Below are 24,543 nucleotides of genomic sequence, written 5' to 3'. Positions count from 1 at the left end.
AGGCAAAAAACAAGAAATATATGCATGCATATACAGTAGTGGTTAAAACTTGGGAAAATTGGCTCCTTTATTTAAACTTTTATTAAATATTTAATATGCATGTTGTAAAGTTGTGCCTGGAGCTTAAAAATAATGTACACGTTCCACGTCTTAATTGTATTAACTATCTATAAATTACAGGAACGTCTTTCTGTGTGTGTGTGTGTGTGTGTGTGTGTGTGTGTGTGTGTGTGTTTGTTATTCGCATATCTCTCGAACCGTTAGTCCAATGGATTTCAAAATTTACAGGTGCACGAGTAAGTGCAGTGCCAAGTTTGACGTTGTTTGGATTAGAAATGCAAATATATATCGGTAGAAGCACACATTGGCTTTTGCCGCTCTAGCCGCTGGCCACTCTGGCTCACACTGCACACTGAGTGGCCACTCCCCAAAATAAACATTCTGACATTAGAGGGTTGTGGTTTAAAAATATCTGAATATTTTTTTTTCATTTACGGCCATCATTTGTAGTAGCCTATTCACAAACTGTTTGCTCAAGCGTAGCGTTTTCACTGAGTTCACTGTGTAGCTGCTCCAGCCAAGGTCTGAACCTCCCCTGAATCACGCGCTTATTCATTTGTGGATGTTAACTGAATCTGTAAGTCAGCTACACTGTTGCTTAACGTTAGTGCGCTTAACGTTATCGTTTTCTCAGAGTTTAGGCTCCTGTGTAATACTAGCCTAGGCTGTTCAGCAACTCAAAGATACCAAACCAACAATTACTAAAAACATACAAAAACAGATTTTGCACGGGCATTGCATTAGTTTATCATGACACAATGAAATATAATTAATTTTGTATATGTCATTTTTGGTCAAGTGGTCATACCAGTGTTGCACTCATTATTCCCATCCTATAATTCAATAAATCACTATGTGGCAAGTATTAGCTATATTATTAGATATTATTCTGTGGGTTTTTCTGTGGGTTTTAGTGAATTTTGAACAGCCAGATGGAAGAAGCTGTCCTCTGCAACCAATGAGGATACTGTTGAAATGGCTAAATGTGGTCAGTCAATTTTGGATATTGCTTGTGTGCAGGATATGAATGGTCACAATCTCCACAGAATTATAACCTCAAAACAGCTTCTAAAAGACCTGGATGTGGCCTCCAACCTCCAATATCACCTTGAACTGTAAGCCAGCGGCTATAAGAGTCTGGATTGAGAGGTTGTGTACCAGTAAAGAAACCATTTATTAGTTTTATTTACTGCAAAAAACAACAACAACCACCTTGCATTTGCCAAAGAACAAGGACTGGAGCGTGGAAGATTGGAGCAGTGTTCTGCAGTCCGACTAGTAAAATTTAACAATTTAGCATTGGATGGTGTCAGGTATGTTCATAGGGAATGACTGGAGTGTTTTAATATCAAATATATGCGTGACACCATTAAGCACGGAAAGGAAAACGTAATGTATTGGTGACGCATGTCTGCAGCAGGTGTTGGAAGGATCTACAAAGTTGCTGGCACTTTGAAAATGGACCAATATCTGCTGAACACAATGTAGCCAACTAGCACATGCAAAGTTGCACGCAATGAAAGTGTTCATTCTCAGCATTTTGAAATCTTAAAGTGGCCTCCTCAGTCTCCTGACCGTGAACCCATTGAAGTGATCATTTGTAGTCAATGTATGCTTTATTGAGCTTTTTGTTTTTCTATGGCTTGTTTGTATAATACAATAAAACCCAAATTTCCCTTTTACATTCATATTGATTTTAATCTCTTATTTTTAGTATATGATATTCCATCTGGGAAAGTTCTGGCGTCCTTTAATGGCCATCTGAGTGTGGTGTATGATCTCTGCTGGTCCAGAGATGATAAAGATTTATTAACTGCATCCTCTGATGGAACAGTAAGGTAAATATTGCTTTTTTGCATATACAGAGTTAAACTATAATATTAAGCAGCCCATAATTATGCCACAAATGAGTGAAAGTGTGGACCAAAATGTTTTGTTTTCATCTTTCAGGATGTGGAATGTTGAACGACTGCAGAGTCTTGCACATAAAACTCTTCCTCACCCTTCATTCGTGTACTGCGCCCAGTTCCACCCACAAGCCCAGAGTCTGGTGGTGACGGGGGGTTACGATGGGGTGCTGCGGGTGTGGAACGTGGACATACAAGACGTGAATGGGCAACTTCTGCAAGAGTTTGACGGACACAAGACTTTCATCAATTCACTGTGTTTTGACCCAGAAGGTACAGAGGAAATTATCGTCATAACTGTGGATGTGACATTAAAGCTGGGATTTGAGATGTTAGTGATGTGTTGGTTTTCTCACAGGTAGCAGAATGTTTTCTGCAGACAATTCCGGCCTCATTATTGTGTGGGGAACCAAGGTTGTGCCTGGGTCTCGCCGTGCACTGACCAGTCAATGGAGCATTGAGAGGGTAACAGAGTCCTCAAATACTACCTGGAAGAGCTATATAAATCCCAATTTGAACTAAAGTCTGAAATAAACTACAGGACTGTTAAAAACTGATGCGCTTTTTCGACTTTGTAAATGGTAATGGAGAAAAACTGGGAATCCTACACAAAACGACTGAGGATCACACAATAGCAGACTTTCAAGTCGTTCCAAACTCAACAAACTGACACATGACAAGTTAAAAATTATACATTCTAAAATCATCTCAAAATATCATACATGTTTGATATTCTCTAATGGGTGGATTTATAATCTGAAGCTTATAAAAATCAGAGTGTGTGCCCATCATAGACTATTTCTTTTTCTGCGAAATCTGGCAACTCTGAATGCCAAATCGAGTACTAGCATAGACTCCTTCAGACTCTAAATCGGGCAAATGTCGAGTAGTGTATTCCAGCCTTAAGGAAATGCCAATTCAATATTTCTCTACAGGAAATTAAAGAGGCAGATCTGAATGGAATATCCATCAACTCGTTAGAGGTGCATCCAAATGGAAGACGACTTTTAATTCATGCCAAAGACAGTGTTTTAAGGGTCATGGATTTGAGAATGTAAGTATCTATCTGTTTATTAATATTTGAATATTTATTTAATACTATAATGTAATATTGTCACATTCTCTTAAATCTATTTAATTTTTTTTTAATTCAGAATTGATATTATAATATATTAGATATTAGAATACTGTATTAAGAGTAAACGGGGTCAATTTTAATTTCATGTTGACTTTAAATGTGACTTTAAAAAAAAGCCAAGTCAGCGCACATGCTTATAGTTCATGATGCTGTCGTGTTACCAGCATGACAAAAAGTAATAAAAGAAACAAAGTGTAAATATATTGAAACAAACAATTGTTTGATCTGTTACAGTTTCGCAGTGAGGAAATACATAGGTGCCACCAACTACAGGGAGAGAATCAACAGCACGTTCACTCCCTGTGGAAGCTTCATCTTTTCCGGCAGTGAAGATGGATTGGCATATGTGTGGAACTCTGAAACAGGTTTGGAAATTGTTTTGAGGCAATATGGGTCATGTGCAACAAACCGGTTAAGGTCTTGTGTATGTGCTTTGTTTCATATAGAGCCGTTTTACTCTAGATGCTTTTAAAGGAGCTACCAAAGATGAGCATAACCAATATCCAATGCATATGCAGATTGATATCTAAAAGTTTTTTTTATTTTTCTTCTTCTCTCTAACATTCGGATTTCAAAATTGAATAAAACGCTGACAGTAAAACAACCTAGCTAGTGTAAAGATGGCCAGCTAGTAAGAGCTGTGTGAGTAAACCTCCAAATTTTCTCCAACAGCCCAAGCATACATACAGGCCTATAGAATGGTGCATAAAACAAATTCATAAATCTGTAAATAATAAATCTGCTCCATAGCGGATTCCAAGTGATCAAGGGCTTAGGCGTTCCATTTAAACCCATTGCAAGGGTTTCGTCAGTAATGGGCACGCGTGCAATATAAGTAGTGATGTATATCAGAGTGAACGAGATGGAGGGAAGTTAACGGGGGAAAGACATAAAAAAATAACTTAAACGCAGCTCTACCAAGAGCTGTGCGAGTAAACCTCACTCCCCTGGCCTCAAGAGGTGCACTAGCAATGGACGCTAGAGGCTGCAATCAAAGTCAAGTCTTTGTTAGTGTACCCGCCTCCCATGCCAGCAACGCTAAGTTTTAATCCCGCTCGTGATGCAAGTAGAATCGTTGGGGTTACACTAAGTTAGCTGATTACCTTGAAAGTCCATAGATATCGCTGTCAGTTCATACTACTCTTAACACTTGCCGACAAGCAGATGCGATGAGACCTGTTTTCGTGTTTGTTCATGTGACATTAGTTTGAGTACAAAAAAAAATCCAAGTGGAGGTTGAATTTGAATTTCTCTTGTTCAGGTGACCAGGTCGCTGTTTACTCGGAGCTGTGTTATTCATCTGCAATTCGAGCTGTTGCTTTCCACCCTCATGAGAACATGGTGGCCTTCTGCTCCTTTGGCCAAAACCAGCTCATCCATCTCTATCTGTATGACCATAAGGGTGAGTCCTCCAAATAACTCATTCAGATACAGATACATAACTAGCTATGTTTCCATCCAAAGTTGTGAATTTAACTTATGCGCAAAATTGGAATATCGCATTCAACATTTGTGAATGTTTCCATCCAGTGAGACGAAGAGAACAATATCTTTTTCTTTTTTCAAAGTCTTTGGGTCTTTTTTCGTATACATCATAAATTAATTGCACTTCAGCGCACGCAGACAAAACGCAATAAACGTGGTCAAATTATCTTGTGTTCGGAGGCGGATGCCTGCTGTTTGGATAAATGCTGACGTTTAAGAGATAATTATATCGAACCAGTTTGATAACAGACTTTGGCTTAAGGCATTTCAGAATGACCAAAACAACATTTCACGTTGTGCAATTAGATCCCATTTGCACAGTCACATGACTTTTTTGATGCGCATTGAGGAAGTTTTTTGGTAAATGTGTTTTCATTGTAGTTTATGCTCATGTTTTGTTATCTTATAAAAGATATATCCGCCTCAATTGAGCTCATATGTTTTTATGCACATTTTCAGAATTTATGCGAATTTTGAAATTTCCATCCAGTGTTTTAAATGCGATATCCCAAAAAGCCAAAAAGATGGCTAGTGTTTAGAAATACAAAAGTCACATGATCATTTTCTGTGTAAAGATGAGTGTTTTGTGCTCATACGCAGTGGCTCAGATGGAGGTGGAGAGTTTGAGAGGGATGAGTCGTTCAGAGAATCTGGACAGTAAGACAGGCAGAAATTCATCCGAGGTCACGACCTTTCAGAACACCTCTGCCACCGGCATGGACCGATTCGCCAGCACAGCTCGTGTGTCCCTAAAGATGCAGCGGGTCAAACAGAAACTAGACTCTGTACTGGTAAAAATGTCATTGATTATATTTAATAAATAATTGATTATTATCAGCATTATAATTTAGTCAATAATCAATCTGTAATACTTTTCTTCCATTTTTTTTGCAGGAGCCCCATCGTAGTTCCCCTGGTGTGAATATGTATGAACAAGGCAAGTGAAATTTATGATAATGTTTATTTGACATTAACCCCTTCAGACCTGATTTTTTTTATCCACTTAATATTTGCTCTTCTCTAATGTATAAATGAGTCTAAGAAACAAGATTTGTGCCAACTCGTTCTATTAGATTTTTTCATTTCCACTACAATGGACACCAGGACTGAAGCAACAGAAAATTCATCATGTTTAACCATACAGTACCTATGAACTAGAGTTTTAAACACAGTATATGAACTAGCATACTGTAACAATGAACAGTGCAATAAGAATGTACAAAAAAAAGTTAGTTTCAAAAACTTGTTAGACTCTTGTTGGTTGAATCTGATTATGTGTGTATATGTCTGAGGGTGTTTGTGTGTACTTGCTGGTTTTGATAAATATATGATTGTGTGTGCATATAGCATCAAGGTGTGTGCGTGTGTGCGTGCGTGCGTGCGTGCGTGCTTGCGTGCGTGTGTGTGTGCGTGTGCGTGTGTGTGTGTGTGTGCGCGTGTTGCTGTACATTGAAATGGACCTTAAAGTCTAAAGTTCTACAACTTAACTTTGAATATTGGCCCTTGATATGATTATGATTATAAAAGGTGCAAGTTGATGAAGCTAACATTAACATAAATTAGCAAATGAAATGTAGCCATGCCGGTCTTATGAGATAAAGTTATGGCTCATATTTTCATTGTGATTGGTTGATCAGTGACCAGGCAGTACTCAAAGCCACGTGATGTCCAATCCAATGGTCACAGGGTTTGAAGGGGCTGAAAATGAGCTGATTTTTTTTTTAAATTCATGTGGAATGAATTCTGTTGTAAAATAACATATAACAATATATATATATTTTTTTTTAAGGTGGCATGTCTCACCTGGGAAGAAGCCTAGAGGTAAATATTTGTATTTTTTTTGCACTTGGCTATAAAAGTTATACTAGCAATATAGCTTTTAGAGTTACATCTTAATACATAAATAGTACTAGTTTTGGCTGTAGTAACATGAGACAACACATTTTACAGTGGGCATGTTTTGTTTGTCTCTTTTGGAGCTTTTGAACTCATTATACAATGATTACAAAATATTTGCAATGAAATTGACAATGAAAATTTTACAACAAAAAAATTGACACCGTACCATACAACACAACATGCACCATCCTGTGCCCTATGACACTAATCCTCAATAATAGGCTCGCTTGTTTTTGTGATTTGTTTCAGGGCCTGACCTCATATCTTCCTCCTCCATCTCTACTGTCCCCTCACTCCAATCTACAGATGTCCATGTCTCTCAGCTCTCAACTCATTCCACAGGCATCACTCATCTCACACAACAGTACGTTCTTTACATTATTATATTATATAGGATAACTTAAACATGCATCTTCTTGAAGAGCACGGCACACTGTAGAAAAGAATAAAAATTTGAATATTTAGAAAACATTTTAGTTTGTTTCTAATGTACATTAAAATCCCATTCAATGACATGTCATGAGGTATTTTTAAGCTTTAAGTATTCCACAGGTGGTTACAGTCCTGCTGGGCAGCCCATTAGAAGAGCTCCATCCCTCAAACAACAAAAAGTAAGACACTCTGATCGTTTTTTGTATTAGTACCGTTTAAAAGTTTTAAAGAAATGAATACTTTGATTCAGGAAAGATGCATTAAATTGATCAGAGGTGACAGTAAAGACATTTATAATGTTAAAAAATATTTCTATTTCAAATAAAGTCTTTTTTTCCAACTTTCTATTTATCTAAGAATCCTGAAAAAATGTAGAAGTTTCCACAAAAAATATGAAGCAGCACAACTGTTTTTAACATCGATGATGATAATTAGGAAATTTACTTGAGTATCAAATCAGCATATTACAATGATTTCTGAAGGCTCATGTGACACTGAAGACTTGAGTAATGATGTTAAAAATTCAGCTTTGCCATCCCAGGAATAAATTAAAATTTAAAATATATTCACATAGAAAACAGTTATTTAAGATTGTCTAATAAATGCAATCTTGGCTAGCATAATACAATTTCTTTCAAAAACATAAAAAATCCCCAAACCTTTGAAAGGTAGTGAATATATATTTGTTTTTTAATATATATATATATATATATATATATATATATATATATATATATATATATATATATTTAGCAGTTTCAGTTAGTTTAAAAAATAGTATTTAGCACTGAAGAATAATCCAATGTTGCTTATGAACTATGGAAGAACCTACTCTATTGAAGATTGCGTTAATGTCCAACAGAGTTTACTGGATTATGAATTCTCTCAACAAGAAGAGGCAGACTTTGGGCAAATCTATCAGACGGTAAACTTTAATTAGTTTTATTATTTATATCACAAAATATGTAGAGTTACTTTGTTACTAATTCTTTTGTTTATGGTCTCCTGAATGAAATCGTCTCTAGGTTGTGTCATTGTATGAGTACAGAGCCAATCGATCGGATGAGCTGTCGATACGCCGTGGTGACGTGATCCATGTGCTGTACAAAGACAACGACAGCTGGTGGTTTGGGCGACTGGTCAGTGGGCAAGAGGGATATTTCCCAGCATCATATGTGGCTGATGAAGGTACGCGAATGGGGGGGTTTGATAACCAAAAGCACATGTACTATGTATCTTGTCTAAATCCAATCCAAATGTATCTCCCATAGGGAATTTTGATGAGGAGCTTTCAAGAGCATTAAATGCACAACCATCACTGTTAGATCAACATGGAGTTGAGCGTGAAACACCAGTCAAGGTAATGACAAATTATCATTAATCCCTCCCATCAAACTTTCTTAAAATCTATAATTATGATGATATACTTTGTCCCTGATGTTCCTCCTGCAGCTGTCTGCAGCCATCAGTGCCTCTGGAGAACTGAAGATCATCTCAGAGCTGGATACTGACCCTGAAGCATCCTCAAACATGTATGAATTAAAGGGGACCTATTATTCCCTTTTACAAACTGTTGATTTTGATTTTAGGGTCTGCTAAATTAGGTTTTCATGTTTGAATGTTCAAGAAACTCATGCTTGAATGTTCAATAAATAATTTTTCACATATTTGACATCGTTGCAGCACCTCTCTTCCCAGTCTGTCAGTAACGCTCTGGGGTGCATTTTCGCAAAAGTATCGTTAACTAAATATGGTCGCAAGTTCCGTCGTTATCAGCATAGTTCAACGAGTCGTTTTTTCCTGTTTTTCTCTCAAGCTGTCGTTAGAAGCATAGCTTCTTGTTTGCATGACATGTAGACTCAAAAATCCTTATCTCGAGCAAAATAAGCAAGCTGACACTCAGTACAATCTGTAGCTTTTATTCAGAATGCATACAAATGTAATTTACGTATTTTAGTTTGTCAAGAGATTTAAAGGGTCGTTTTTGAGGAGTGCGCATGTGCGAACGTGCTCTAGTACGTAAGAACAAACTTATAATTGAATCTGGAAAAAAAGCAAAATAACTGAGAAAATTGAGAAATAGTCCTTAGATGCCATGTCCGTAATTTATAGCAAAAATTCTTGCATTAATTAGATCTTAGATTAATTAAAAGTAGTTATTACTCCACCACCTGCATGACATCATTAACTAACGTGGTTGAACGACCACTTCAGAATCAGTCGTGACTAGCTAGTTGATTTCTTCAACGATGCATTGTACTATGGTAGTTAAGCAGCGAGTTACGCCGTTGTACGGGAAACGCACCCGTTTAGTTCCCGTCTCTATGAAGCCTCTCCTTCCAGGTGCAATGTGCCCCGATTTACCATAAAAGTGTTGCGTCAGTTCTGGCAGGTCACGTTAGTCAAGCTCGCATCAGCTGACTCTCGGCTGATCCATGTCTACCTATAGGAATACGACGCCTATCACTGTATACATATATAAGCTCCTTCAGTATTATCAGCAGCTATAATGTTTCTCAGGAGCTAATTACCCTCCTCCATCCCCAGCTCCTCCTCTCTTCAGTCAGGATTTGGCATTCTGATTCCCCTCGAATCAGAATAAATTCTCAAATTATGTTGTACTTTAAAATCTTGAATGAAGGATATCTGCATACATTATGATGGGGGTTATTGCTGCTATGGGGAAAGTTACTTTTAAAAGTAATCTGTTACAATATTGCATTACTCCCTAAAAAAGTAACTAATTGTGTTACTTAGTTACTTTTTATGGTAAGTAATGTGTTGTGTTACTTTTTCTCACCTGGGCTGGGCTTGCTTGTTTTTAATAACAAAAAAAACAAGTTATATTTTTGGGAAAAAGTCCTTTCACACCAAAAGTGAAATGAATATGCTTTAGTCTGAAGGAAATACAAATTCATGGCTGTACAGTAGAGGGTGCAGCTCAGATCGTTCAGCTGTGCTACTATTCTGGATGGTAGGAAAAGAAGGCAATAAAAAAATGTACGTACTTCAGCAATAAAAAAAAGAAACAAATGTATTTTTATTAAATACATATCATTTGTAAGTTGCTTTGGATAAAAGTATCTGCTAAATTATTAAATGTAAATGTTTAAAGTAATTTTTACTTATTAGGTTGAATTGGATCATCAAAGGTTTAGCAACAAAGACAATGGTTCATAAAGTGATATTAAATACATAAAGTATATTTGTGCTCCACATATTTGATTATTGCAGGTTTGCGTAATATTCTGAGTTTGCATTTCTCTATTTTTACTTATTTTGAGGAATACTGAATCAAGAAAATGCATGCTCAAATTTACTGTAGTCTAGAACTACAATAACCATCATGTTTCAAAAGCACACACAACGCCTCTGCACACACTCCTGATTTCTCTCAACATAGGGACAGGACAAGTGTCAGTCAATAAATGGGAAAACAATGTAACTGGCATTACTTATTTGAAAAAGTTACTCAGATATTTTGTTGTAAATGCGTTACTTTACTAGTTACTTGAATTATTATAAATTTATCACTAAAAGTAATCTGATTATGTAACTTGTGTTTCTTGTAATGCGTTACCCCAAAACAATGATTGTGATGTGCTCGTTCCCGGAAGAAAATTCAAGACTACCAATCGAAGTCTTTCAGGGAGTTCAGAAACTGATATTGAGAATAACTCCCTTTTGAGTGACTTTGTGCTTTGTAACATTGCAGACCGTTTTCATGCTCAAATAGCATGAAACACTTTTAAAATATATATTTTTAAATTAAATATTTTTTGTGTGCGATTTGTGCTTATTTTCTTGACTCATTTTCTTTATAGAACAAAAAAGAAGAAAAAAAAGGTGAAGCGGAGTGAGGTTCCATCTGTTCCTCCTCTGGTCCCGTCCTCGGGTCATGAAATGTCTTCTGCGTTATCTAGAAGGAGACCCCTCCCCAGACTAGGCCAGGCCAACGGTGCGTTTGAAGCTGAAGGACCGGACTGACGTGACCTGATCTGATTTCTAAGACTTTCCTCTGCTATGAAGGAACACAATAACGTGTTCCCAAAATAGTTTATGTGGATCTATCTTTTGTAGTTGGCCTTATTTTAAAATATATATTTTGTAATTTTGATACTGGTATTTGTTTTATGTAGTTTTAGAGAATTGTTTTGTATTGTGTTTATGTAAATACTCAGGTTTTATTTTATTGTTCATGTCATAACTTAAAATTTTATTTAAAATGATCTTGAATTTAACAATAACAACTATAATGATAATCATAATGAATCATAATGGTCTTTTTCAAATAAATGTCTTTTTCACACATCACAAAATTAACTATGCCATTTATTTAGCACCAGAGTTAATGAATACAATTTACTAAATATATTTATGCACTTCTATATGACACATTAATGCAAGATTTTACAACATCAGGCAATTGTGAAGTAAAAGGGTAAACTTCTGCAGTGTTGGATGGATCTATATGTATGCTACAGCTCAAAGAGCCCAAGGATCTCATTCCTACCAAAATACTGTAATAAACATTGTAAAAATTTATTTTGTAAAATTGTACATGTTGAAGTTGTTTCCATCAGGCATATGGCAATAATATGTAAATCTGTAAAAACAGTTGAAGTGGGGAACAGTGGCAAACTACGGTTAGACGGGTAATCTATGTTAAGTAACATAAAAATACAAATCCCACATTCTTGCACTAGTCCAAAAGATTTATGAAATCAAGATCTCAGAAATAATCCATTGTACTGGTCTCAACTCTGTTTGGTGTAAACATCACCTCAATACAATTATTAATTAAACTTTAATACATATTGTCTCCTCTCTTAAGTCAATCTTCTTACAGGACTTTTAACATTTACTTTGTAAATGTTCACAGATCCCCTGTTTAAAGTTTCAAATGATGTGGGATGGTGTGTCCATCTCAAAATAATACATGTATTGACCACCTCTGCGTTCTTCATTTGTCACCCGTCTCTCATATTCCACATCACCTGTATTTAGCAGCAATATGATTTAAGTTTGTTCTCCCATTTAAAATATTTTAGCAGCTTATTTCAGGTGGTGTCAACCCTAAGATGTTCTGTCTTAGGGAGAAGAGGGGATTTTTCTCCTTGAGATGACATTTCAAGTTTTTTGGCCTTTTGTGACCTGAAACAAATAAAATATGATTATGCATAATCAATGTTTTCAGAGTATACCAAATTTTACCAGCTGAAAAAGTTTAAACATTTCAAAATATATATTTTTTATAATATTTGCTGAATAAAGTTAATTAAAAATATACTTACTTGTTTTGTATGTCCTCTATTGTGAAGTATATTAATTGTAGTGAAGCCTAAAGAAAGTTAGGGTACACATATTAGCCAATAAATGAATATGTACAAAAATGCTGATAACATAACTGATAAACTTTTCAGATAAGAAAAGATAGGTCTATTTTAAAAATGGTCTGTTATGCATGTATTTGCATATCTTTTATTCTTACAGCGAGAAAGGCAAGTGCGCCTTGAACTCCTGCGCTCCATTCGAAGTTCAGTGTCTGTGTGATGTATCCTCCGATGGTCGGCCCAAAGAACATGCTTCAACATGAAAATGATAATTCAGGTTTAATGACGTAATTATAAAAACTACACTTGAGTAACATGTAAACTTTAATTCAATACATACCCAGCAGACCACACTGCAGAGAACAACCCTGACACCAATCCCAGTGTACTCAAGCTCTCCTCAAACCCATATTCACTGCAACAACAGGAATGTGTGCATCAAAACATACTATATTACAGGTTTGTATTGTAGCATTTTGTTCAGTTTCAGGTAATGCTGGGAAGTATACCAGTTTCAATTTCGTGTATGATATGCATTTTTCAAATATGAAATATGAAATATGCCGCTATGTCAGCGCCTAACGAACAAGTGTTGCATCTATTCAATGGCCACAAAGTGCGCTAAGTGGAGTGTAATGAGAGGGGAAATCTATTAACTACATATCCTTCTTTCTAATGGTTATAACACAACAATTAATCCACACAACTAACTCTCTTTAATATTGAAAAAATAACATGTAGAGCCCTATGATTTCCACGATGTGGAAAACGCAAACGTAGAGCCCTATGATTTCCACGATGCGGAAAACGCAAACGTAATCCAATCATAAATGGATCTTACTGTATAAAGAGGAATGTCAGAATTTTTGGATGAATAAAACAAAAGTAGAGCTGTACAATGAATCAAATTTCAATATAAACTTGTGTCTGTGAATATTAAACATTAAAGAGACTGGTATTGAAATCTTAAGTCTGCATGTTCTGCGTTTGTGAATGAACATCTCAGTTCTTGTTCTTTCCTACTGACTGCCAGAGGCAGTGTAACACTAGTGGTTTATCGCAGAGCCAGCCAGATAGTTCGAGAGAATATACCAACAGTGATGTAGTGACATAGTACTGAGCCCTGGGGGTTATAAGGGGCTTTGACTTTCTTGCCTGGTTGAGATAGGCAATTATTTTTTTAAGTAATATTAACGCTGTCAAGTGCTGCTTACAAGAGCAGCGAGATATCGTCTTCACAAGCTGTGTCAGTGAGCTCCTAAACCATTTTCAGCAGGTTTGGAATATTATTTCGCCAGCATTTGGTGAGTTTGTTTTTCATTTGACGGTTTTTAACCATTGTAAAAATATATTTTTTCTAATTTGTAAGATTTTCGTTGGAATTGCCTGTTGGTTCTACCCGGAGGAATACTATTTATTATATATTTTCTTGCTTCATTACCATCACTTGACTTAAAACCTTACGCCACTATCCGAAGTACATGATATTTGTACGTCGTGTTTGGGTATTCAACATCTGAGAGAGGCTCTCACGGACCTGTGTTTGTACTGCAGTCTTTAGCCCCTTGTCGAGTTAGACTCGAATTCAACGGTAAAGCTCAGGCAGTTGGATTTAGCCCCTCCACAAGGTCAGAAATGCAGGGCATCTTCAGCAACCGGCGCTACCATCTTAGAAGAGGGCCACATCGCAAAGTGAAGAACATTCGTGTGCTAAGAAAACTTCACTCTCTAACATGGTCGGTGTGCTTTCTTCAGAGATGGCAGAGATCAAATGTTTGCTTTATTCACTTCAACCTGTGAAGACAACACAGGAGGATGAGAATGGTCAGAAGCGGGGAGGTGGGGGAAGAGTCCCTTAATTCCCCTTGCTTTTCACATCTTTCTGACTTGGATGTGCTTTCCTCGTGTGCTTTGGATTTGGTTTTTTTTTCGTGATCATGGGGTGCGTACATGTTACTGGACATCCTTCACCCCAGGATGCTTTCAGCAGCGTCAGTTCAATCATCAAAACAAATAGTCCTTTTCTGATAATACTTCGGCCGTGCTTCGAATGGCAATAGCTCATCTCTCTTGTTCGTCCATCAAAAATTGATGATGACCATGGCACGTTTGTCATTTTGTTGGGTTTTGATGAGTGCGCAGATGGCTAAAAAGGCCAATCCGAGCCCGGAATTCCCTGTGGCACACTGGACAGGTCAGGAAGGATGTAGAACTCTGAGGTGCATCCACTTGTTCTTTCTTGGTAACTTTGCGCTGCTGCCTCTTCAAGATAGCACAGGAGCTTCTCCTGCTCTCACAGAGGATTGCACCGTCCTGGACTTTTCTACTCCAGGCAGATCGGTCCTGTGCTAGGGATTCCCAGCTTTTCAGGTCGAGTCCAAAGCTCTTCAAGGAAACTTTAAGAGTGTCCTTGTAGCGCTTTTTGGGGCCACCTTGTGCTCGCTTGCCTTTTTTCAGCTCGCCAAATAAAACTTGTTTTGGAAGTCTCACGTTAGACATTCTAGTCACGTGACCACTCCATCTAAGCTGTTCCTTCGCAAGCATGGTGTAGATGCTGGGGATATTTGCCTTGCGGAGGACTTCCGTGTCAGGAATTCTGTCTTGCCACTTGATCCTCAGCAGTTTCCTCAGACAGCTCAAGTGGATATGATTCAATTTTTTGGCATGGCGCTGGTAGACTGTCCAAGCTTCGCACCCATAAAGAAGAGTTGGCAAAACAACAGCCCGGTAGACCTTCAATTTTGTCTCCTGCTTGATGCCAGTCCTTTCCCATACTGAGTCACGTAGACGTCCAAAGGCTGCACTGGCCTTGACAATCCTGATGTTAACTTCATCATCTATGTGCACAGGACAGTGTACTACCAAGGTAAGTAAACTTGTCAACGGCTGAAAGCTTTTGCCCATTCACAAAGATGGTTGGCTCAGTATAGGGTTTACCAGGAGCAGGTTGGTATAAGACTTCAGTCTTCTTTGTGCTAATTGTTAGGCCGAAGTTGTTGCAAGCTGAGGAGAGGTGGTCCATACTGTCCTGTAGATCTTTATTTGAGCCAGCAGCCAGAGCACAGTCATCAGCAAACAAGAGTTCCCGAACAGTGACTTCCTCCACTCTAGTTTTGGCTTGCATCCTCCGCAGATTGAATAGCCCACCATCAAAACGGTAGATGGTGTTAATCCCAGTGTTGTGATTGTGGAATGAGTTTTGCAGCATGGCAGAAAACACCATGCTGAAGAGCGTTGGCGCTAAAACGCAGCCTTGCTTCACCCCGCTTGTGATTGGGAACGGATCAGAGAGTTCTTGCTGATCTCTGACGCTGGCCATCATGCCATCATGGAGATTGCGCACAATGCCAATGAACTTGTCTGGACACCCATACTTGGACATGATTTTCCATAGGCCCTCCCGGCTGACTGTGTCGAATGCTTTTGTTAGATCAACGAAAGCCATATATAGATCAACATTTTGTTCTTGGCATTTCTCCTGTAACTGCCGAGCAGTAAATACCATGTCAATGGTTCCGCGGTCTTTTCTGAAGCCACACTGACTCTCAGGTAGCAGACCCTGGTCTAGGTGAACAATTAGGCGGTTCAGAAGGATTCTTGCCAAGATTTTGCCAGCGACTGATAGTATGGAAATGCCTCTATGGTTGTCACAGTCCTGCCGATTGCCTTTCCTTTTATATAGATTGGTTATAGTAGTATCCTTGAACTCCTTAGGAACAGCTTCTAATTTCCACATGGCCTGGAAGAGATCGGTCAGTTTCTCGACTAAGCGAGGCCCTCCAGCCTTGTAGATTTCTGCTGGAATGGCATCGGACCCTGGAGCTTTGCCTGATGAAAGAAGTGTTATTGCTCTGCTGGTTTCCTCAGTGGATGGTAGAACAGCCAAGGACTGGTTTATTTCAACTTGAGGCAATCTCGCAATTGCCTCCTCATTTATGCATGATGGCCGATTGAGGACCGCGCTGTAGTGTTCGACCCACCTTTCAAGTATTTTGTCCTTCTCCGTAAGGAGTGTTGTTCCATCTAAGTTCAGGAGAGATGAAGTTCCTGAGTGTTGCGGACCATAGACCTGCTTGAGTGCATAATAGAGGCACTTGGTGTTGTTACTGTCAGCGTAAGATTGAATCTCCTCAGCTTTTGCGCACAGCCAGGCATCTTGCATGACTCTGAGTCTCTGCTGAACAATCCTGCGAATGTTGAGGAAGGCAGTTTTCTTTAAACTTGAGCTGCTGTCATTCAGATATGCTTTATGCAGGCGATGTTTTTCGTCAAGGAGTGCTCGGATTTCTGCATCGTTCTCATCAAACCAGTCTTGATGTGTACGTAATGGAACACCAAGTGATTCAAGGGCTGTAGAATGCAGTACGGTCTTGAGAGCAGTCCAACCTGCCTCAGCGTCTGTATGCTCAAAGCTTAGAGACTCCAGGTGATGGTCTAAAGCCTCAACAAAGGCCAGTCTGGTATGTTCCTGTTGTAGGCGAGTAATGTTAAGACGCTTAACACGTCTTTGTCCTTGTGGGCGTCTGCTAGGCTTAATCCGGATGTTTAATTTGGAGATAATGAGACGATGGTCAGTCCAACATTCAGCACCACACATTGCCTTGGTCACCCTGACATCCTGCCGATCGCTTCTCCTCACGATGACATAGTCAATCAAGTGCCAGTGGTGTGAACGAGGATGCATCCATGAAGTTTTCTTGCGCTTTGGTAGCTGGAATATCGTGTTGGTGATGAGCAGGTCAAATTCAGAGCATGTTTGCAGCAGTAGAAGACCGTTGCTGTTACATTTTCCAATACCATGTGCACCAATGACTCCATTCCATGATTGATGGTCACTTCCAACTCTGGCGTTGAAATCACCCAGTATCAGGAGTTTGTCCGAGCTGGCTGTAGCAGCAATAATGACTTCCAGGTCATTATAGAACTTGGTTTTGATCTCGTCAGAGTTCGTCATGGTAGGGGCATAGGCACTGATGATGGTGGCCGCCTTTTTACCAAATAGGTGGAGCTGTAAAGTCATTAAACGGTCGTTTATCCCCTTGGGTTGGCTTGCCAGTTGGTTGACCAGGTGATTTTTTACTGCAAAACCAACACCAGCATCACGTCTCTCCTCCTGGCCTCGTCCACTCCAAAAGAATGTATAACCTGCACCCACTTCAGTCACTTGTCCAGTATCGGCCAGTCGGGTCTCACTAAGGGCAGCAACATCCACATTATATCTGGCTAGCTCTCTGCCCACGAGGGCGGTGCGTCTCTCAGGTCTTTTTGATCCGAATGTATCCATCAGTGTGCGCACATTCCAGGCGCCAACAATGAGTGGTATCACTTTGGTCTTTTTCATTTTATTTGTTTTTCGACCGCAAGTATGGGATCCCGCCAGCTGCGGTAGGCTGGCCAGGATGTTTTGAAGCAGACAATGTTTAGGGTACCTTTTCTAACCCTTTCCTCACGACGGAGGTGAGCAGTGCGATCCTGAATAGGGCTGCTCAGTCACTCAGGGTGCTGCCGGACTTCACTGCTGCTTCGGTCCAGTGCGAGAACGACCAATATCCTGAGCCGCCTGCGTGCAGGTTTGCGGCTACAGCTTCCAGCATATCCGTCCCTGCTGCTTCGTCGCTCACCCATCGCCACAGGACTTAGATAATGACGATGGTAAGAAAAAGTGCCATGACTTGCGCAGAGAACTTGGATTTAAGTGAGGGTGATTTGCGCAGCATTCAACCTCACTCTCTCGACCAGCCTCATCTGTACCCAGTGGCAAGACGTAGTCAAGACGACTGGAGATGATTCTGGTTGCAGTGGAAGGTCAAAAGACCCATTTTGGTGGAATTTCCTCCACCAGGGGCTCCACAGGCCCAGACTCAGACAAGCTGAGTTTTCCGGGTTAGTTAACCGCCGCCCGGGATTCGGCGTTGGCAGCTGCTGACTGTACCGACTCACCAGGGGGTGTTGAGCCTGGTGTGCGCCTACGGTAGCAGCTAGAGGGCCGGGCCAGATGTAACAAGCCTGAGGCACAGCTTGCTGGTCAGACACATATAGCTCATCTAGGTCTTGATGAGTCACCTGCCCAGCCAAACTTTTTTTTTTCTTTCCAGACAGCCCTCAGCTGTGACTTCTTTTGCCATGTCACCATGCTAAGACTGTGTGGCTGAATTTTCAATTGCCCTCACAAGATCTGACATTGCCCTCGCAAGATCTGACATTGCCCTCACAACATCAACATTGCCCAAACATGAAGGAGCAACGTTTCCACCAGCACGCTTGCAGGGAGGACCCAGTCAGCATCCCCCCACTGCCACTAAAAGTCGCACACACAACGAATGCGGTGCTTGGGCTAGCGGTCGATCGTTTTTCGACTGAGCAGCTTGAGTAATGCAGGAACTACACACCAGACCCCAGGGTTTTTTACGACTCTGAGCAGGGGTTATACTCTGCAGTTTCGACACCCCCCAGATTTTCAAGAATTGTCCCAACTGTTGTCAGGGACGTAGTTTGTTTGATGGCTCTCTCTCAGGAAATTTGTTCACTGTTAGAGAAGGGAGCCATAGAAAGAATTCATCCCCTCGTTCAGAAGGGGATATTCACATATTTTCTTTTTCTGAGAAGGATGGTGGTTGCCGCACAATTCTCAATTTAAGGCAAATGAATTGTTGTTGGTGTAGTTGGTGTTTTTTTCTGTCTGAGGCATGGGATGATTGGTTTGCGAGTATCAGCCTGAAAGATACATACCTTTATGTTCTGATTGCTGTTCATCACAGAAAGTTTCTGCGTTTCAGTTTCCAAAATCAAACCTTACCAGTTCAAAGTTCTACCTTTTGGGCTGTCCCTTGCTCCTCACGTTTTCACAAGCTCTGTCTCCTCTTTGGATGAGAGGTATATGTATTCTGTCTTATCTGGACAACTGGCTTTTCTGTGAATGGAAACAAAACAAAAAAACTGTCTGATTCCAACACAGACCACTAAATTCATAGGAATGACTGAATATCCAACTAATGTCTGCCGCCCTCTCTCAGAAACGAGCAGTGAACATCGGCAACTCTTGACTTGTTTTAGCATGGCTGTGTCTTTGCAGTACAGAGTGGCCTTAAAGCCGATAGGGATGCTAACAGCTGATATAGTGGTGATTCCACTGTGCTTACCTTACCTCAGACCACTCCAGTTATGGAACAATGGTTTGCTGCTGAATCCCACCAGACAATGCCACCAACTGATTGCAATTTTTCCCCATTGCATACATGCATAGAGACGGTTAGAGTTCCTGAAGGCAGAGGTGTCCCTGGGTGTTGTTACCTCTCGGCAGGAGATGGTCACGACCGATGCTTCCCTCACAGGGTGCTTTAGAGATGAGCACTCACTGTCGCTAATGGTTTGCGAAGACAGAAGCATCCAGTCACTTGGGCCAGGATGCACTCTCACAACTGGCCAAACTGCCTAGTCTATGGGTTTCCACCAATCCCTTTGTTATGGGAGACGTTACACAGGATCTCCCTTATGCAAGCACAACGTTCTACTCGTGGCACCATGATGGCCAGCCAGACCATGGTTTCCTTCGTTACTGAAACTTCGAACTGGCAAACATTGGACCCCCAGGAAGGACCCTCTCTCCCAGTTAGAGGGCAGCATCTGGCATCCATAGCCACCTCACATACAGCTTTGGTTCTGTCCACTGAGTGGAACCCTTCTCTAGAGCATTGCGACTCTGTGGGTCTCCACACCATCTCCAATGCGAGGGCTTCTTCCACACGAAACATCTATGCTTCGTGTTGGAAGCTGTTTTCCGCATGGTGTCAGGTACATGGGCTCAATCCTGCAACATGTGACATTCCAAGAGTATCAAGGTTTCTTCAACATTTACTGGATGAGGGCAAGGCAGTTTCCACATTGAAGGTGTACGCTACTGATATTTCTGCATATCATGTCCCAGTTGGGGGATATTTTCTTGGATCTCAAAGTCTTGTCTGAAGTTTTCTGAAGGGTGCATGACCTCTGAAGCCTGCTTGGAATCTGGCACTTGTTGTGTGGCCACTTGCAGTCCTTTGTTCATCTCAGTTTAAGCCCTTACAGAGCATTGACAATAAATGGATGTCCCTGAAGACTGTTGCTTTTTTTTTTTGGCTATTGCTTCTGCAGAACATGTCAGTGAATTGCATACACAGTCGGTTAGTAGTACTTGAGTTGGTTGCCAGATTGCTCTGGGGGGGTCCTACGACCCAATTCTTCCTCTGAAAGTCCTCCTTCCTCAGTTTATAAATCAGAGCATTGAGCTGGCCTCTTTTCAGACTTCTTCAGGGTCTGATTCGAGTGCTTAACTTTGAGATGTTATGTGAAGACTACCACTCAATTCAGACAGTCAGACCGGTTATTTCTCTGTTATGGTGGTATAAAAAGGGTGCTTCTGCGTCGAAGGAGAGGCTAGCTAAATGGATAGTAGAGACGATTACACCGGCTTAAAAGGCAGCAGGAAAACCATTGCCCAGACATCTACACTGCTGCTACCTGGACATGTCTGTGCACGTTTGCCAGGTTTTATAAGGTCAATGTTGCTGCCCATAATACCATGAGTTGTGCGGTTCTTTACATCCCCTTTTTATAGCATCAAATAACTTACTAAAACCAGACCTATTGGAAGAAAGAACACTTGAACATACGTCTGTGTGATAAGAATTATCTAAAATTACAGAAACCATCTTTGGAAAATAATTGAAGTGTAATTGGATTTTTTTTTATTTTGGCTTGTGTGGTGTCCCATTAGATTATGGAATGCAGGGTTTATGACTTATACAGCAGCCAGCCACCTTGTGTGAAACCTCCAGAATCTTTAAAAATACCGTGATAGAGAGATTTTTAGTCATACTGCCCAGCACTAGTTTCAGAGTTAACTGTACTTATTCAAACCATTCCAGGAATCAGCTCTGACATAACTGGGTGAATTAAAGTCTCACTGTGCACAAGCGATCATCTCAGCGAAGGTGGGGATACAGGTCATACACAGAGAAAAGCCCACCACGACCAGCATGAGGACGGTAAGCCAGAGCTGACTGAACAAACAAAAACATTAAAATTATTAGTAATGGATCAGTGCATTAACAAAACTTAACCCGTTAACAGTTGGTCTCTTTTTAAAGAAGACACTCAGCAGATTATTGCAGAATTGAAAGCAGTTCAAAAATGAGTGTAAAAAAGTCATGGAAGATTGAGTTTATAGTAAAGCATATGTACTGAACTAAACTTTTTGTATTTCATACAAATTATATATTTTACATATATTTTAAAACAATTTAAACAAAAATTGCAAGAAAATACACTGTATATCATATATCTAACCAAAAATAGAGCACACTAAAAGGTTTTAAAGTCCCGTGTCAACGTCCAATTTCAAAACAGTTTTCAAAGGATGAATTTTGAGTTTTTAAGCTTTCGAATTACGAATTTCTGATGTTTACTAAAATATTTGTTTAGGAAAAAAGCACCAATTGTCCTGCTACCTGGACACAGACAGTTAACATGCTATAAAGCAAAAGCTGAGAAATTAACATTCAAAAAATGTGAAAGTAATGTTTTACCTCCTAACATGAAAAACAGGAAGTGGGCCAAGGAAACAGAAGCTCACTGCTGTGGCCATTCCTCCAATCACCATCATCCACTTCCTTGTTGACTGCACAGAGCATAATTTTGCAGACAAATTATTTCTTAATTAATCAAATTTAATGTATGCTTATATTTACCTAAAAATCAATTACAAACCAAAACAAATTAAATACTAAATATCTTCAAAAAACAAATTAATTTAAATAAATGAGCAAAAAAGTAGGAAGATAGGTAAAAGAATAAACAGTCAAATGGCATTTTAGAAATTCTAAACAAATCTTTTTAAGAATAAACTTTTAAGAATATCCAGTCATCACTGTAATCATGTTGATAATTATTGTAAATGTTGACTTACAGGATATTTATCACTGATCACACCAAAGATGGGTGATGCCGCCCCATACGGCAGTGAAAGTCCAATCATGAGCAGCCCCACTGAACCAGCGCTGAGATTAAGCTGTTCACACAAAACATTCACAAAGATGTTTTTGTATTATTATGGGAGAACTTTTAACATTACTACAAAAAAATTTTTTAATGAAGAATTTTAAACATTTTCCCTAATGGAAACTATGGTGATTTTACATTAAAAACATGTAATCTATTTGTTAAGGCATAAAATAAAAATAGATAGATAGATAGATAGATAGATAGATAGATAGATAGATAGATAGATAGATAGATAGATAGATAGATAGATAGATAGATAGATAGATAGATAGATAGATAGATATCAATGTACTTTCTAAAGATGAACCTTTTCAATGGCAAATATGGACAGTGTTGCATCCAGGAAGCCAAGTCCTGAGCTCAATGTGAACACCACAAAGCAGATGAGAAGGATCTTTATTCTGGTACACAATCTGAGGAAGGAATTCTGGGAAGGAACAGCGTCTATATAAGAATGAGATAAACAGACATGTCTATCTCTATGGCTTGAGGGTAAACAACAACAAAATCAGTCACATGGCAATCCCATCCTTGTGACAAAAGTAGAAGTATGATAAATGGAATAGACTTTAAATTAAATTATTAAAATCATGACATTTAACCAGTATGAAATCCGCACTAACCAAAGCTCGGTAAAATCCACATGTTGAGGGGTACTGTTGCAAGCAGAAGACATCCCGTGAAAACGAATGGGATTTCATATCCAAATGACTGATACAGCCAACCACCCAACGGGGGCCCCAATATCAGGCCAAGCCCTGTAAAAATCTCCATGAAGCCCTGTGAAAACAAGACATTAATGATTTACCCTTCTGCTTCACTGTAAAGACAAGTTTTAATACATCTATTAAAAACATAAGAATGGCTCCATCATTGTGTATATGCCCCGCCCGTGAGAAACGCAACAACCAGACAGACGGAATAACAGAATCTAATGATGATTCTCTTGAGAAACAGCATGTCTTTGTGACATGAGCAATAGTGCAGCCTTTGTCAGTTTACTCCAAAACAATATTACTCCACTGAAAAACATGCACTGACCACAGCTCACCAAAACAGTTGCTATGTTGTCGGGGAAAACTTTTGCTGAAACCGCAAAAGACGATGTAACAGCAGCAGAAAAGCCGATTGCATTTATGCTTCGTGTGATAAAACAGAGCACGATGAAAACTGTACCATCAGACACTTGGTCAAGAAACCTGCAGAATAAGTTATATTATTCACAAACACAAATATTGTTTACACCTATGCTATGAGTACAAGGACTGTGTATTTTAAATATGTTACTAAAAAGAAAATATGGAAACACTTATATAGATGGTATAAAATCTAATAGACCTGGACTAAAAGACACAAAACACAGATATACTCACCCGAAAAGTACAGTACATACGCTCGATATGAACAACCCTGCCACAATCATAAACTTAGCTCCTATCTGGACAATCTGAAACAGAGGTCAAATGCACTGATAGAATGTGTAATCCATTATGGAAAACTGTTGAAAATTATCTTCTGAAATTAACATTAACTTACATATTTACCAAGTACCAAAGAGCCCACCAAAGTGCATAATGCATAGATTCCGAATATTAAACCAATCATAGCTTGACTGACACCTTTCTTCTTTGCCTAGAAAACGAATCATGGAAACATTATATTACACTGAAGCAGAAGCCTATGCCTTAAAAACTTTAAATGCACTGAGCACATAGAACAATTTCATGTTATAGTTTATTATACAAGTCATGTTATATAAATTAACAGTTACAATCAATGTACCTCATTTGGGAAAAATGGTCCCAGAATGGAATAGCAGATCATTGAACTGAAGTTTATGGAGGCCATAGCAATAAGTGTTAATATCTGTTGCCTGGACATTTTAGTGGCTGGAGTCTCTGGTGGTGGTGAAGAATCACCTATATAACGTGTACATGCATTCATTGATCAGTAATCGAGAACGAGAATGGTCATTGGCAAACGTGCTGAAGAGTCCGCAAATTCGTTAAAGGTCCAAAAGTTGCTAAATGTTGATCACCCGAAAACAAGTAGGACCTAATCAAATAAATGTATTCACATACCTCTATCCTCTTCATCGACATCCATTGCCAAGTCTCTGAGATCTTTTAACTCTACTACCGCGTTTTCAACCTGTCAGCTGGGAAAAAATCAACAGTGATGATGAATAATGTTCGATTCGTACTATTTTACGGCGGTTGTGATGTCCGATTCTCAAAAGAATCATTATTTT

The 24,543-nt window shown here is 39.3% G+C and overlaps 2 protein-coding genes across 4 annotated transcripts in view; one reads left to right on the top strand and one right to left on the bottom strand.

The window, feature by feature from the left end:
* The window catches only part of ahi1 (Abelson helper integration site 1), an 18,039-nt gene extending 6,296 nt beyond the window's left edge, over positions 1-11,743 (top strand). Inside the window, exons 12-27 of the mRNA XM_077238867.1 lie at positions 1,775-1,898; positions 2,011-2,240; positions 2,326-2,432; positions 2,903-3,021; positions 3,340-3,470; positions 4,367-4,507; positions 5,191-5,381; positions 5,485-5,527; positions 6,380-6,411; positions 6,739-6,853; positions 7,042-7,100; positions 7,784-7,846; positions 7,947-8,109; positions 8,193-8,281; positions 8,374-8,453; positions 10,746-11,743. Coding sequence (XP_077094982.1) covers positions 1,775-1,898; positions 2,011-2,240; positions 2,326-2,432; positions 2,903-3,021; positions 3,340-3,470; positions 4,367-4,507; positions 5,191-5,381; positions 5,485-5,527; positions 6,380-6,411; positions 6,739-6,853; positions 7,042-7,100; positions 7,784-7,846; positions 7,947-8,109; positions 8,193-8,281; positions 8,374-8,453; positions 10,746-10,908 — 1,850 coding nt within the window. The 3' untranslated portion in view covers positions 10,909-11,743. The remainder of the gene's footprint in view (positions 1-1,774; positions 1,899-2,010; positions 2,241-2,325; positions 2,433-2,902; positions 3,022-3,339; positions 3,471-4,366; positions 4,508-5,190; positions 5,382-5,484; positions 5,528-6,379; positions 6,412-6,738; positions 6,854-7,041; positions 7,101-7,783; positions 7,847-7,946; positions 8,110-8,192; positions 8,282-8,373; positions 8,454-10,745) is intronic.
* On the bottom strand, positions 11,236-24,543 carry slc18b1 (solute carrier family 18 member B1). 3 transcript variants are annotated; one of them, XM_077238873.1, is made up of 14 exons: positions 24,374-24,543; positions 24,075-24,211; positions 23,829-23,924; positions 23,666-23,739; positions 23,344-23,491; positions 22,916-23,072; positions 22,600-22,736; positions 22,198-22,299; positions 21,818-21,909; positions 21,197-21,292; positions 12,595-12,669; positions 12,413-12,506; positions 12,216-12,262; positions 11,236-12,075 (listed from the first exon to the last, which is right to left on the bottom strand). In XM_077238873.1, exons 1-14 carry the CDS (start codon positions 24,396-24,398, stop codon positions 11,982-11,984), a joined length of 1,374 nt encoding a protein of 457 aa, XP_077094988.1. In that variant the 5' UTR covers positions 24,399-24,543; the 3' UTR covers positions 11,236-11,981. The 3 variants fall into 3 exon arrangements, 2 of the variants coding, with proteins under 2 accessions (XP_077094988.1, XP_077094989.1); XR_013206616.1 differs by lacking the exons at positions 11,236-12,075; positions 12,216-12,262 and adding an exon at positions 19,067-19,164 and having other exon boundaries at positions 12,477-12,506; positions 24,374-24,516; XM_077238874.1 differs by lacking the exons at positions 11,236-12,075; positions 12,216-12,262; positions 12,413-12,506 and adding an exon at positions 19,051-19,164 and having other exon boundaries at positions 24,374-24,516.

The sequence above is a fragment of the Siphateles boraxobius genome, unplaced genomic scaffold, assembly GCF_051911475.1.
Source record: "Siphateles boraxobius isolate OS27281-9 unplaced genomic scaffold, OSU_SipBor_1 22, whole genome shotgun sequence".
NCBI lineage: Eukaryota > Metazoa > Chordata > Actinopteri > Cypriniformes > Leuciscidae > Siphateles > Siphateles boraxobius.
The sequence above is the reverse complement of the archived record's forward strand: the minus strand, read 5'-3'. Positions and strand labels throughout refer to the sequence as shown.